This window comes from Penicillium hordei (assembly GCF_028827395.1).
Source record: "Penicillium hordei strain IBT 12815 chromosome Unknown utg000001l_segment0_segment0, whole genome shotgun sequence".
Taxonomy (NCBI): Eukaryota; Fungi; Ascomycota; class Eurotiomycetes; order Eurotiales; family Aspergillaceae; genus Penicillium; species Penicillium hordei.
Window position 1 is genome coordinate 1,769,003 of NW_026623142.1, and position 13,250 is coordinate 1,782,252.

Below are 13,250 nucleotides of genomic sequence, written 5' to 3' on the forward strand. Positions count from 1 at the left end.
CGAGGAGAGAGGAGTAGGTTGGTTGTTTTCTTTGCTGCGAGTCAGGTGGAGCGATAGGCTCCAGGCAAAGTCAGTGAGCTGACAGGCGAAGTAAGAGAAGGCGGAAAATAAGCCCTGAGTCAGTATGTTTGGAACACACGACTCGCCGAGAGCGCTTCCAAGGATAATTTCTGGATGAATGCAATGTGGAGGGGAGGAGGCCCTACTTTCCCCTCGCTGAGCCTATGACATACACGGTAAGGCCAGTCACGTGCGCCACAAGACCGTTTGTATTTGTGACCTTTTGGTCTGCCTCTTATTATTATTATTTTTTCAATCTTCATGCTTTTTACAATGTTAAGCATCTTCTTCAAATAGCGCAGAGATGAATGGGCCGCGCCCCTCGACTCGCGTGTTCCTGTCCGATCTCTCATCTCTACAGGCGGACTCGAAGATCCGCTTTCTTGGCTGGTGCGTCAGGCCCAGAGCAGAGAACAAAATAGTATAAAGTCGAGGATTTCCAATACTAACGGCAATCTACGTTCTTGCGTACTTATAGTGTGACACATTATAATATCACCACCGGCCATTTGATACTGGAACACAACTATCCACGCAGCAAGATAGCTCCAAGCTCTGTATCTGTGGACATCAATGCCCTCCTTGAGGACCTGACCGCCGAAGAACTGCGCGTGGGAACATGGCTGAATGTTGTGGGATATGTCAGAGAGTCGGAGCCGGTACCGCCACCATCTTCATTCTCTTCAACTCCCGATGACGCGAATCAGTCGAGTCAGAGACCCTCTAGGGTGCCCCCTCGTGTGGTGTATGTCGAGGCAATCATGGTTTTTCCGGCAGGAGCTATTGGGATTGGGGAATATGAGCGAATCCTTTGCAATTCTCAGCGTGTTGAACGCATGATCCAGTCCACGCACTAAGAAAACATCTGTAGTGACTCAAATGATTATATGGAACTTACAACTAATCAGGCATTAATGGAGTGTCTCTGCATTAGATACTTTGCTATATAATTACTTTTCGAGCACCTCAGGTACAAGGCGAGGGGTATCAAGACGTAAATCAAAACACCAGGCAAAAAAATTCCCTAAAACGCAACCCTAAACCACTTCAGCTTTCTCCTCGTCCGGCCGATTCGCCTGCTGAAGCTGAAGCAGCCTCTTAGCCCGCTTCCCCTCCAGCTTCGTCTTCTCCTCCTGCATGCGCACAATGAGGGGACTCTTTACGCGAATCTTATGTCCATACTTATAGAACACAAACGGAATTGGCAAAATCACAACCTCCAACACTCCTAGCAGAGTGCCCGCCCAATTCGGCCCCAGACTGGCATACATAGAAGTGCCAGCAAGTGGCAGAACACCACCGAGAATACTCCGAATAACTGAGTTACCTGCCAAAGCAGAAGCAGCATACATACCATAGCTTTGAGTCAGGTAGTTAGACGCATAGATGAAGACACCGGTGTTTCCCGCGCCGAACGGGATTCCCGCGAGTAAGGGCACGATCCAGTGGATCGAGGCTGGGGAGCAGGTCCATGCGAACCAGAGCTCACCGACTGGGATCATCGCTGCGCAGATGCAGACGAACGAGACCATTGCTTCTGGGTATGGTTTTCCGGTCTCGGGGTCCTTGGCGTGGCTGTTGATTAGCCGCCGGATAAAGGGTTCGCAGGCGATTGTGAGGACAACGCCGATCCCGATGCCTAGGAAGGCGAGCCCAGACACGCCCAGTTGCCATCCGCGGATGTCGCGGAAGACAATTGGGTAGGCTACGAAGCAGAGGTACAGGATGCCGTAGATGATTGCGATGTAGATGTTCCAGAAGATGCTGAGGGGGGTTAGTTTCATGTCTTGTGGGTTGCCGTGAGATGTATAAGGGTAAGACACTTACCAGATTGGCTCGGTGACTGCCATTACAAATGGCCGACTGAGGTTCAGCTTGAGGATCTCGGGAAGGCTCGCTTTTTGGTCGTATCGACTCCACCAGCGGGAGTCGCCAGTCTCCTTGCGGAGTCTAGCTGCTTTCTTTTGGAGAAGGGTCGGTGCGTAGGTTTCCTTGAGAATGATAGCAAAGGCCAAAGCAACAGCGGAGAGAATAAGAGCGATCCAGCACATCCAACGCCAGCCAAGATATTGAGTGACGAAGCCTCCAATAACAGGGCCGATGACTGTATCCTGTTAGAAATGGACTCCTTATGCCAGAAAAGAGAACAAGTGAAGAACAAACCTGGTCCATTGAGCGGCCCAATACTCCAAACAGAGATCGCCAGAGCACGGTGCTCATCATCCACCAAATCAGCTACCATACCTGGTGCGGTAGAGATCATGACACTGCCGAAGAACGCAGCGATAAAGCGAACGATGATCAGTGCCGTGACGGACTTTGCGAGAGCGCAGGGGATGATCAGGATTGTGAACACGGTGAGACAAACCACACAGACAGGCTTCCGTCCATAGACCTCGCTCATCGGGGCCATGAACATGGACCCGATGGCAAGACCAAACAGATAGAAGGTCAAGCCAAGAGTGACGATAGTCTGGGATGCGCCGAATTCCTTGCCCATTAACGCAATGCCTGATGTATAAGAGGTTGAATATAACACGCTTCCGGGTTTGTTAGCCAGAGAACCTGCTTGAAAACTTTAAGATAGAAACTTACACGATGAGAGTGTTCCATGATAGAAACAAGATGCCCATGGACTTATACTTGAAATCCCAGTTCTTGGGGTTCTCGGGGTCATCTTCGCCATCCCAATCGACCTCATAGTCGGGGTCGGCAGTGGCATTGGTTGCGATTGTCGTGACACGCTCTGACAGTGATCTGTGCGAGGAACGAGCTGTCAATGTCTTTCCTATCGCATCACGGTCGGTCTGTATGTCTACTGTAGAAGTGGACTCGATAGAGTCTGCCGTTGGGGACATCCGCTCGGTGTTTTCGGGCCCTTTATCTTGGCCCACCGCATTGGAGTATTGAGCTGCCATGCCTGGAAGCTTGAATGGATGGCCTTCCAAACAGTGAAACAGTGTTTAGGGAGCTTATTTGAGTGTGTACTGGAGATCGAGTGAACGAGTGCCTCCAATATTTAGAGGTTGTAGTGGAGAAAATAGGGGAAATAGAAGCACAAGGTCGCTCCGTTTTCCAATTTCGGCCCCGAAATAAGGCTATAGTAGTAGAGTATGTCGTTCTCTATTTCTTTAAAGAGATATGGTGGAAGTGTAGCAAATGTAGACGGAAACCCCGAAGCCGAGGTTGGTTTGAGTCTCAACCGCAAGCTCCCCTAGAACACAGGTTCTAACAGAAGACAGAAGATAGAAATCAAAGACATTTATCATTTGAAACTCGGAATTTTTCCAATGTGGGGCCGAGAGGCAGTGATAAGCATATTCAACAAGAACGAGCTGGGTTTGCAGGACTTGCAGGACTTGCGCTATGCCGAGAATATAATCTATAGCTCAGAATAATGATAGTTTTGCTTTTCCTACTAGAGAGTACATTGTATACAATGAGAATTTAGAGTATCAGATTTCCTTTATATCCCTCTATATCTAACCCTTGGCATGAGATTTCCCCATGGGCAAAGAGGTCTATTCATGGCGTGATACCTCCATAAGACAGAAATGGGTGTTCCGACCTAATTTGTCCCCACGCGGCCTGTTAGGCCCGAATGAGGGCACATGTGGATTCTAGTCTGGGCTGTAGCCTGCGCTCTGTGCCGGTTTGCCGAATACTTCTCCTGGGGGTGGAAATATTAACTTAAATTAACTAAATACGAAACTTGGCGATCCCAACTAATCCGTAATTCTATGTAACGTTTCGGAAGGGTTCCGATGCCGAGTAGTTGTAGAGTATAGTATATATGTTGTAGATGTTGATATATACTCTCGTGTTCTGTCTATAAAACTAAAAAATCGAGCAAAGCACATCATTCGTTTAATATCATCTCCATGGATACAAGATAGCCGCTCCTCGGCTAGATAGCCGACCCTACTCCTAATCGCAAATGGTTCAGTATAATCTTTTTGTTTTCAAAGGCGACAAACGGAAACCCTGGATTTTACTGGTCTCAGGCCGATTGTAACACACCCGAAGTGTATTACGGTTTAAGCAGCGACCTGCCGAAATGGATCCGATCAGATCGCGATGTTTCAATTTACACCTCAAACAACCCTATGGCAAATGGCAAACTTTTTCTTGACTCCCTTGTAACCTTCCTTTAAAACCCGCAGTGAGACTGTAACCTTGCAAAAAGTATTCTGTAACGATCCAACCATCATGGCGTCGCTTATAGCAGCTGGCCTGGTTGGACTGGGTGCTTTTTATATGTGGCGTGTCAATTCTGCTATGAAAGTAGTCCCCGAAGAGGCGCAGAAACTGTCGCCTCATCGCTGGACAGTCGGAGAAATCAAAGCAGCTTATGAAAAGAGCCTGGAAACTCCCATCGATGTGACCAAGAGCCTGCCACCAAAACAGTCCCGACGATATGTGGTCGTAGGCGGAACTGGTGCGTATAGATACAACTCGCTTCGCATATCAATCCCCTGACTCTCTAAACTACAGGTCTAGTTGGCGCTTGGATAGTCTCGCACCTCCTCGCACGGGGCGAAGACCCCGAGGCCATTCGCATTCTAGACCTAAACTCCCCAGAGCAGGACATCCTCAACAAAGGCGTGGGTTGGACCAAAACCAACATCACCGACGAGCTCGCAGTAACAACAGCATTTGAAGAGCCATGGGCCGCTACTGTCACCAATCTCGCCCTAACAGTCTACCACACCGCAGCCATAATCCGACCCCAGGACCGGCTCAAGACCTTCCTACCACTCAGCAGCAAAGTCAACATCGACGGCACACGGAATGTCCTGAACGCCGCAAGAGCCGCCGGCGCGACAGCCTTCATCTGGACATCCTCGGGCTCCATCGCCCTGCACCAGCCAACTTTCTGGGTCGCGCCGTGGGCAACCCAGCCTAAGCGCGTAGTCCAAGTAATCAGCGACAGCACCAAACTGCCCGAATCACACTACCAATTCTTCGCAAACTACGCCGTAACCAAAACCGAAGCAGAGCGGCTCGTCCGCGCAGCAGATGACCCAGCAACACACTTCCGCACCGGCTGCATCCGCCCTACAAACGGCGTTTATGGTACAGGCGGTCAAGCCAACAATGTCATCACGGGTCTTTACCTCCGCAACGGAGGCAGTCCGACCTGGGCTCGCCCAATCTTGCAGAGCTTCGTGCATGCTGAAAACGTCTCGATTGCACACCTCTTGTACGAACAGCGTTTGATCCAGCAGAGTGAGCCTGGTTCGAAACTCCCTAACACAGGTGGCCAAGCGTTCACCGTTAGCGACCCCAACCCGGCGATTGCATTCGATGATTTATACACACTACTCACGACATTGTCCAAAATGCCGCTTTCGTTTCCGGATGTGCAACCTTTGCCGTTGTTGGTGATAGCATATTTTGTTGAGATGTACACCTTCTTGCAGTACAAATATCTCTCTTGGCTTTTGCCGAGGTTGTCGGGGGATATTGGCCAACTTCAGCCGTCACTATTTTCCATTATCAATGTTCATGTGTTTGCTGATGATTCGCGTGCGAAGCTGGCGCCTGAGATGGGTGGGTTAGGGTATAACCCCCCTCTGAAAACTCTGGACGGTCTCTGTCGGCGGCTTGTGGATTGGAATACGAAGGCTGAGAGGGAGGGGGTTGAGGTCATGGGGAAGTAGATGCGGCTGGGCCCTGTGAAAGTTTCGGAAGACGGCGTTGATGTGGTTCCGCCGAGGGTGTTGTAAGGATTTTTTGAGATTGATCGATCTACTTAACCTGAGTAGAAGAGCAGTTACCGGTTATTTTTATGAGCATTATCTGGGGTGCAATTCAATCTGTACTCGATCTTAAGAGTTTAGTTTTGAAATTGGAACATGGTGTGGCATAAAATAGAATCATATTTGGAGAGAAGGGCTCTGGTAGGAGATATCACCCATAAGATCTTCTGTAACTTCCAAGGTCAAAATAGCCGGAGCCGACCAGCAGTACTCGGCCATATCACTATCTCCTTCCTCAAACTTCATTTGGACGCAAAGGCTTTTTTTTTTGTTGGAGCTTGGTATGAGGATTTATGAACCCCTATAGCAAGGCGTAACTCGAGGCTAATAATTGTGGGCATTGACACTCTGCCGAAACACACCAAGAGCCTAGTGTTGATAAACTGGGTGGGCGAGCATAAGTACTCGGTGTAAAAGCAAGAGCGACACACACAGACCACTTCCCAAAGTGTTTATGGACGAAGGAAAAAAGGCATGGTAACTCTCAAGTCGCACACATGGCACTCCACTATGCAAGTGTTCCACCAGGCAGACTGTACGACCAAGAACGTGCATCCCTCAGCCAGCAGAAGGTCGCTAGAATGACAAGCTTTCATTTTCAGAAAGATAGTACACAACAAGACGAAATTTATCCCTTAGCGAGCCTGCTGCTGGGCCACTTGACGCATATAGTCAAGGCGCTGTATGCGCAATCGCTCGGATGCCACCTCAACATCAAGAATCGCGCCAAGACGATTCTTCCAGGTCTCCTCCAGACTGACTAGCTCACCCTGGCTCGCCTCCTGTGCAACTTTTCTCTGCTTGTTCACCTCCTCAGAAGCCTCTTTCGTCTCTGCCAATTCCTTCTCAAGAGAACCGAGAATCTCCTCAAGCTGTGAATTGCCAATCAGCCAAGCGTTTTTGCCGTGCTCTTCTAGCAGAGCCAGATTCTCGTGGCGCTTGGATAGATGGGAGCTTGACGAATATGCCTTCTGTAACGTCTGGCGCCATGCGTCTAGATCGGGCGTCTCGGTGTCTGATGCGCGAGTCGGGGCCTCTGGTGCTTCGTAGCGGGATAGATCGATCCCGCCAGTGAGAGGTGCGCCTTGCGCTTTGCGCGAGAGTTCTTGTTGCATAAATTGAGAAAATCTGGGTTCTGGCGCTTCCGGGATCCACGGGTGCATTGTGGAGGCGTGCTCGGGGGATAGCTCTGCGTTAATGAGCTGCTGCGCTCGCGCTTGCGCCGACGCAGTGGGCGCCGAGTCGATATCTTAGAAGGTTAGCGATTGGGATCGAAATGCACGTCTCTTGCCCACATTATGTACATACATGGCAGCGAGTCATGAGATTCGTTGATTAAAGGCATTTTGGAGGGATGTTCTTGTATGGACGTCAAGGTGAAGATCGTAGATTAATCTGGGAACCATTGCTATGTGAAGGCGGCGAGGAAGGCGGCGAGATCAGTGCACCTGACTCAGCTATCATTTACCACGTGACCGTGGCTTTTATATGCACCGAAGCGGAAACAAGGAAGGTACAGTGTAGCTAATGATTTGTAGGGTAATTAATTCATCAAACATGAATGCCCTTACAGTTGAACTGGAGTCATGCGATATGTTTTGTATGTTTCTGCAGCAAAAAACCAGCGTTTGGGAGTCCGGGGGGAATGCTTGGGCGAATGGCATTGCCCTCGAGAATGCTCTCCTGACTGCAGCGATGATCATCTCTAGTTTGGATTGTTTTTACGCGAGATACTTGAGTCCTAACGCAAGTTCTTAACTCGCCGACTGGCTAAAAATCGAGGCAATCCAGTATTCACATGTGCAGCAGGCATACGAGCACATCTCATCCCCCGTGCGGGGAGTGCAGCGAAAGTCTATTCCCTTTTGGTGTGCGGGCTTCAATGGATGACGATCCCAACCCCTACATCGCTTAGACGAATGTCACCTACCGAGTATCTCATGTACAATTTGCAGTTGCTTTTCTAGGCTTGGGGTTACTTGGGTAATGATCGTCTGTACTTGCAGGTAGCTCGCTCGTCTTCCCAGTGTATTCACTGATGCACTTGTATAAGAACCCGTACCTCCCTTAGGGATTTCGACTTTTCAAGGGCTACAGTTATTCAGCGCGTCTCTTCTGCAGATGTCATAACTCTAAATTACTTAAGATATCTCGGCAAATCCTCCCAACAATGGCTGACTTTCGCATGGGCGTTACCTTTGCTGGGGTGACTCTTGCGGTTCTGGCGTTTTTGCAGCTGATTGCGGTATTCAGGTTCGATAGCGAGTCACAGTTGCCTTTGCCTAGCTTTAGTTCAAACTTCAACCAGTGGAAAAACAGAGCAAGCGTGGCGGCAGCCGACGATATCTTTTTAGTCGGAGCGGGCAAGGCAGATGTAACTGGGTATGTTTATGCTTTGGTATCGACATTTCAATGTATCAAATTGGCTAATATGATCACTAGGCCCGTTGTGGAGCTTACTCTCGCTGGTTATGCCAGTTTGGACCAACTAGGCACAGGTCTAAGGCAGAGACTGTATTCTCGCGCCTTCATTTTCGCAGACCCAAACAAGCCCGATGACACTTTTATGTACCTAGTTCTCGATACACTTACCGGTGATACAGCCGTGCGACACGGTGTCTTAGAGGGTCTCACTGCGCTCGGTGGGAAGTATGCACGGTACGGCGAACACAACGTCGCAATGACGGGAACACATTCGCACTCCGGGCCTGGAGCGTGGATGAACTATTTGCTGCCTCAGATCCCGGCATTAGGCTTCAATAAGCAAAGCTATCAAGCCATTGTCGACGGCACTATTTTATCAATCGTCCGTGCCCATGAGAACTTGGCGCCAGGTCGGCTCTCTTTTGGATCTATCGACTTACAAGACACCAATATCAATCGAAGTCCTTTTTCATACGACCATAACCCCGAGGAAGAACGGAAACGGTATTCTGAAAATGTTGAAAAATCACTCTCGCTCCTTCGATTTGATCGCGAATCCGACAACAAAACAGCGGCTATCCTGACATGGTTCCCTGTTCATGGCACATCTATGTATAACAACAACACCCTGGTCAGTGGCGATAACAAAGGTGTCGCAGCTTACCTGTTCGAGCGCAGTGTCGACGGCGATGCGAGGTTTACTGAAGATCCCGTAATTGGATTCTCCCAAGCGAGTGTCGGGGACACATCCCCTAACATCCTAGGGGCTTGGTGCGAAGACGGCTCTGAGGAGATGTGTCGATATGAAGATAGCACTTGCGGTGGAAGAAACGAGGATTGCCATGGTCGAGGTCCTTTCTTCCGTGAGAATGACAACGGAGCGAAGAGCTGCTTTGAGATTGGGCGCCGCCAGTACTCAGCAGCAAAGAAGCTATACGAGGAGATGGATACAACCCCTATCAAAATCACTGGAATTTCTGCGGTGAAGTCTTTCCATGTGTACCAAGACATGAATGGCTACACTTTCCCCTCGCCGTTCAACTCTAGTACGTTGACGACTTGTCCTGCGGCTCTGGGGTACTCCTTTGCCGCCGGAACTACAGACGGACCCGGTGCCTTTGATTTTACCCAAAATGCTACTAGTTCAGCTGAACGCAACCCCCTGTGGCAAGTTGCGCGTGCAGTTATCCACCAGCCCAGCCAAACGCAGCAACAATGCCAAAGCCCCAAGAACGTGCTATTGGATATTGGCACTCTCACTGAACCTTATCCATGGGCTGCGGATATTGTTGACATCCAGGTCTTGCGAGTGGGTCAGCTGTTCCTCGTTATCTCCACCAGCGAAGCTACTACGATGTCTGGGCGACGCTGGAAGGAAGCTATTGCGAAAGGAGCAAAGAGCCACCTTTCTGTTTCCGACCCTCTAGTGGTACTAGGAGCCCCGTCAAACAGCTACGCTCACTACGTGGCAACGGAGGAAGAGTATGGCGCTCAGCGCTACGAGGGCGCGTCCACACTTTACGGCCCCAACACACTGGCAGCCTATGTCAACCTGACCCTCACTTACCTGCCATATTTGGGAAGCTCCTCGGAAATTGCCAAACTTTCTGCTATCCAATCTGGCCCCACCCCACCAATCAACACCAACCGTTCATTGAGCTTCATTGCAGGAGTTGTGTATGACGGAGTGCCCATTGGCAAGCACTTTGGAAATGTGACTTCAAACCCGGAGAGCGGACCCTATAGCCCCGGAGATATTGTCAAGACGACCTTTGTGGGTGCCAATCCCCGCAACAATCTGCACCTCGAATCGACCTACGCTGCTGTTGAAAGAAAAAGCGATTCTGGTGCATGGGAGGTCGTGCGCAATGACCGCGACTGGAATTTGGTCTTCACATGGAAGCGGACCAATGAGATTCTTGGCCACAGTGAGGTGACAATTCAATGGGAGATTGAGGATGAGTATTATAGTGTCGACACAACGTTCCCCCTGCAGGCTGGAACCTATCGGATGCATTATTATGGAGACTCAAAGAATCCCTTTGGCCAAATCTCGCCATTCGAGGGCATTAGTGGGACCTTCAAAGTGAATAATTCATAGTCTGACTCATTGATAATAAATTAGTGTGTCGAGTGATGGCTAGTTGAATGAACTGTGCCAAACAACCTAATTTGCCAAAGTGTACGACCTCGGGGAGCAACCAAGCCATAGTAATTATATCTTCACCTACGCGCCCGTACATGTAGCGAATGAATTAGCCAGACACTCTCGGTCTAGAAGCTACATAGTCCATATGTCAACTCGAAATCTTCATAATAACAAAAGTGGTCCTGCGCCTGCAGCCGGCCAATCACCACGCGCCATCGACCAGGGCAAGGCGCCTACTGTAACGTCTCTTTGTCGCGCGATCTATTTCTAGCATAAATTCCGTCCCACAAAGAACCCCTTGCAATAGCGCTTCCACCTGGGACTAATAGTACTGGATTATTTTGGATTTGTTCATGGAAAAGCCAAGATTTGAACAATGGGCGGCTGACAGGAAGCCCTAAGCCTAACTCGGCCCCTGATAAAACCCCAAAATGTAGATATACCAGCCAGGATCCTCGATGGCGAGGGCTTGAAAGAAAATCTCCTTTCTGTTAAAGTCCCAGGTTGCTTCATCTTGCCCCATTCTTTTGTTTCCCCGCGTTTCCGTGATCTCTAGTGATCCAGCCATTCTTTCATTTGCAAGCCATCAAGACGCCTCCTAGGCCTTGTATGCGTTCCCATTAATTTCCTAATATTCTCTTTTGTCATGCTTTCTTACAGGTGTGATTGAGTATATCTCATTCAGGTGCTCTATTATATCTTTGACTGAGCACCCGATTTTCTTTACTGTCCCATTTTGTCCAAGTCGTGTCCTGGCGATCATTTCCAATACTCTCGTTTCTAAATTAGGATGCTTCGCTTTCAGTTCCTTTTGTTCCTTCTTCTGCCATGGATTGCCTCGGCTGGTCCGATCTCTCGCTGGCTATCCCGGTCATTGGAGGCACTTGAGCCGACTTCTTCCCCCCTTTTGCCTGATCTCGAACGGCGTGAAGCTGGCGGTATCACCGAAATCACGCCTTTGGCGGCACCTACCCAGCAACCGTTTACGTACGATGAGCCAATAGTACCTTGCCCTTCTCTAAACAATGAAACCGACCTCTAAGCTAACCATCCCTCAAAAGCCAACTACATCCCATGCGTCAAGCATAACACATGAGACCACCAGTCAGAAGCCAACTACAAGTCAGGTGCCAACTACAACCCCATTGTCGACTACAAGCCATGTCCCGGCTACAACTCAACAGCCAACCATTAGTCCAAACCCAACAACAAGTCAAGGGCCAACCACTACCTCTCATACGTCCACAACCCCGGGAATACTGCGTTCAACGTCCATAACTAGTTCTTTACCTGCCTATATTCCAGGCTCAACGTCCTCCCTCGATTCCTTGGCGATACCGAGCTCAGCCCAATCTTCATCGGCTGCACTTATAGGTGGAGTAAGCAGCCTCAAGGCTACTACAACCACACCACCAATCTCGACTTCTACGACCATACAGCCAGCGAGTGTTCCTATAGTGCCCACAAGTAGCAGCCTGGCTGTTGGAGCTATTGAACCTCTAGGAGGAGCAAGCAGCAGCAGTCCTTCCACGTCCACATCGGTGATCCCAATCTCCAATGCCACCCAGTCAGCAAAAGGTACACAGACAAAATCTACATCACTACAGCCTCCCACGTCGGGATCCGAGCCAGTGGTGACCGTAACCGAGCCTGTGATCGTATATGTGACCAAGGGAGCGGGAGCAGAAAGTCCCTTCTCGACAAGCGTCATCCACCACACGTCCAGTGTCAACAACTCACTGGTGTCATCAGCAATACTAACGGTAGAACCGTCTGCCGAACTGATTACTACATCTTTGAATTTTGTGACTATACATTCCACTGCAACGTCGGTCGTTCGTGTGACTGTTTACCCAACATCGCCATCACCTGCTTCTTCATCTTCGGTCTTGCCATCCTCAACTGGGAGCGCCCCGAGTGTGAATGCAGCGCCTATAGAGACCGGTCATGCTAGCGCAACATCAGTTGTTCCTATGGCCACCAACTCGATAACACCATCGCTTCCTTCTTCGTCTTTGTTGTTGTCATCCTCAAATGAGATTGCTCCAGTGGTGACAGCTCACGCCACTTCCACGAGTGTTGTTCCTCTGACTGTTTACCCGGATACATCGTTCCCTTCTGCTGTGTCTTCGTTATTGCCGTCCTCAAGTGCGATTGCTTCTATGGTGACAGTCCGTGTCACTTCCACAAGTGTTGTTCCAGTAACCGTTTACTCGACAACATCGTCATATGCTCCGTTGTTGCTACCCTCAAGTGAGATTGCTCCACTTGAGACTGCCCCTATTGTGACAGCCCACGTCACTTCCACAAGTGTTGTTCCAGTGACCCTTTACTCGACAACATCGTCATATGCTCCGTTGTTGCCGTCTTCAAGTGAGACTGCTTCACTTGAGACTGCTCCTGTTGTGATAGCCCACGCCACTTCCACATCCACATCTGCTACCTCAACCTCCAAACTAGACCAAGGGATACTTACTGTGAACCCGGTTACGCCGTCTGGCTTTATCACGATCACTGAGACCCAGACCGAGACAGAAACGGTGACAGATCGCATTACTGAGACTGTTACTGCCACTGTTACTCGGGATTAACTCTAAGATTGGGAGGAAATTAAATGTTTTATATTCTTAATCATGCAGGCTTTCTTTCGTGGGATTTTTCTTTCATATTTTACAGACTATTTTCTCTGTTTATCTACCTATCTATGTCGAACTATTCTTTACTTATAACTACAAGTTAATACAAAAAAGCTATATTCAGGATGAGCAATAAACATGTTTGGGCCCCCGCTGGTCTTTTCGCGATGTACATACATATGTGCGTACATACATACCTTCCAAGTGCCCATATAAATC

At 49.4% G+C, this 13,250-nt stretch overlaps 6 protein-coding genes across 6 annotated transcripts; 4 read left to right on the top strand and 2 right to left on the bottom strand.

Moving 5' to 3' along the window:
- Positions 1–334: 334 nt before the first annotated feature.
- N7537_000662 (nuclear telomere cap complex subunit Ten1) lies at positions 335–917 on the top strand (the record flags this gene model as incomplete). The annotated part of the gene is made up of 2 exons (XM_056891720.1): positions 335–450; positions 539–917. The coding sequence occupies exons 1-2, from the start codon at positions 365–367 to the stop codon at positions 915–917; spliced, it is 465 nt and encodes a 154-aa protein (XP_056756715.1). The 5' UTR covers positions 335–364.
- A 180-nt stretch (positions 918–1,097) lies between these two features.
- Positions 1,098–2,978, bottom strand: N7537_000663 (MFS transporter; the record flags this gene model as incomplete). Its single annotated transcript, XM_056891721.1, has 4 exons — positions 1,098–1,824; positions 1,888–2,164; positions 2,224–2,600; positions 2,656–2,978. 4 exons carry the CDS (start codon positions 2,976–2,978, stop codon positions 1,098–1,100), a joined length of 1,704 nt encoding a protein of 567 aa, XP_056756716.1.
- Positions 2,979–4,269: 1,291 nt separating this feature from the next.
- On the top strand, positions 4,270–5,723 carry N7537_000664 (putative 3-beta hydroxysteroid dehydrogenase/isomerase family protein; the record flags this gene model as incomplete). Its single annotated transcript, XM_056891722.1, has 2 exons — positions 4,270–4,498; positions 4,555–5,723. 2 exons carry the CDS (start codon positions 4,270–4,272, stop codon positions 5,721–5,723), a joined length of 1,398 nt encoding a protein of 465 aa, XP_056756717.1.
- Positions 5,724–6,457: 734 nt separating this feature from the next.
- Positions 6,458–7,167, bottom strand: N7537_000665 (pre-mRNA-splicing factor SPF27 family protein; the record flags this gene model as incomplete). Its single annotated transcript, XM_056891723.1, has 2 exons — positions 6,458–7,071; positions 7,131–7,167. The coding sequence occupies 2 exons, from the start codon at positions 7,165–7,167 to the stop codon at positions 6,458–6,460; spliced, it is 651 nt and encodes a 216-aa protein (XP_056756718.1).
- An 825-nt stretch (positions 7,168–7,992) lies between these two features.
- Positions 7,993–10,347, top strand: N7537_000666 (neutral/alkaline ceramidase; the record flags this gene model as incomplete). Its single annotated transcript, XM_056891724.1, has 2 exons — positions 7,993–8,204; positions 8,265–10,347. The coding sequence occupies 2 exons, from the start codon at positions 7,993–7,995 to the stop codon at positions 10,345–10,347; spliced, it is 2,295 nt and encodes a 764-aa protein (XP_056756719.1).
- An 838-nt stretch (positions 10,348–11,185) lies between these two features.
- Positions 11,186–12,986, top strand: N7537_000667 (uncharacterized protein; the record flags this gene model as incomplete). The annotated part of the gene is made up of 2 exons (XM_056891725.1): positions 11,186–11,398; positions 11,457–12,986. The coding sequence occupies 2 exons, from the start codon at positions 11,186–11,188 to the stop codon at positions 12,984–12,986; spliced, it is 1,743 nt and encodes a 580-aa protein (XP_056756720.1).
- Between the last annotated feature and the right edge of the window lie 264 nt (positions 12,987–13,250).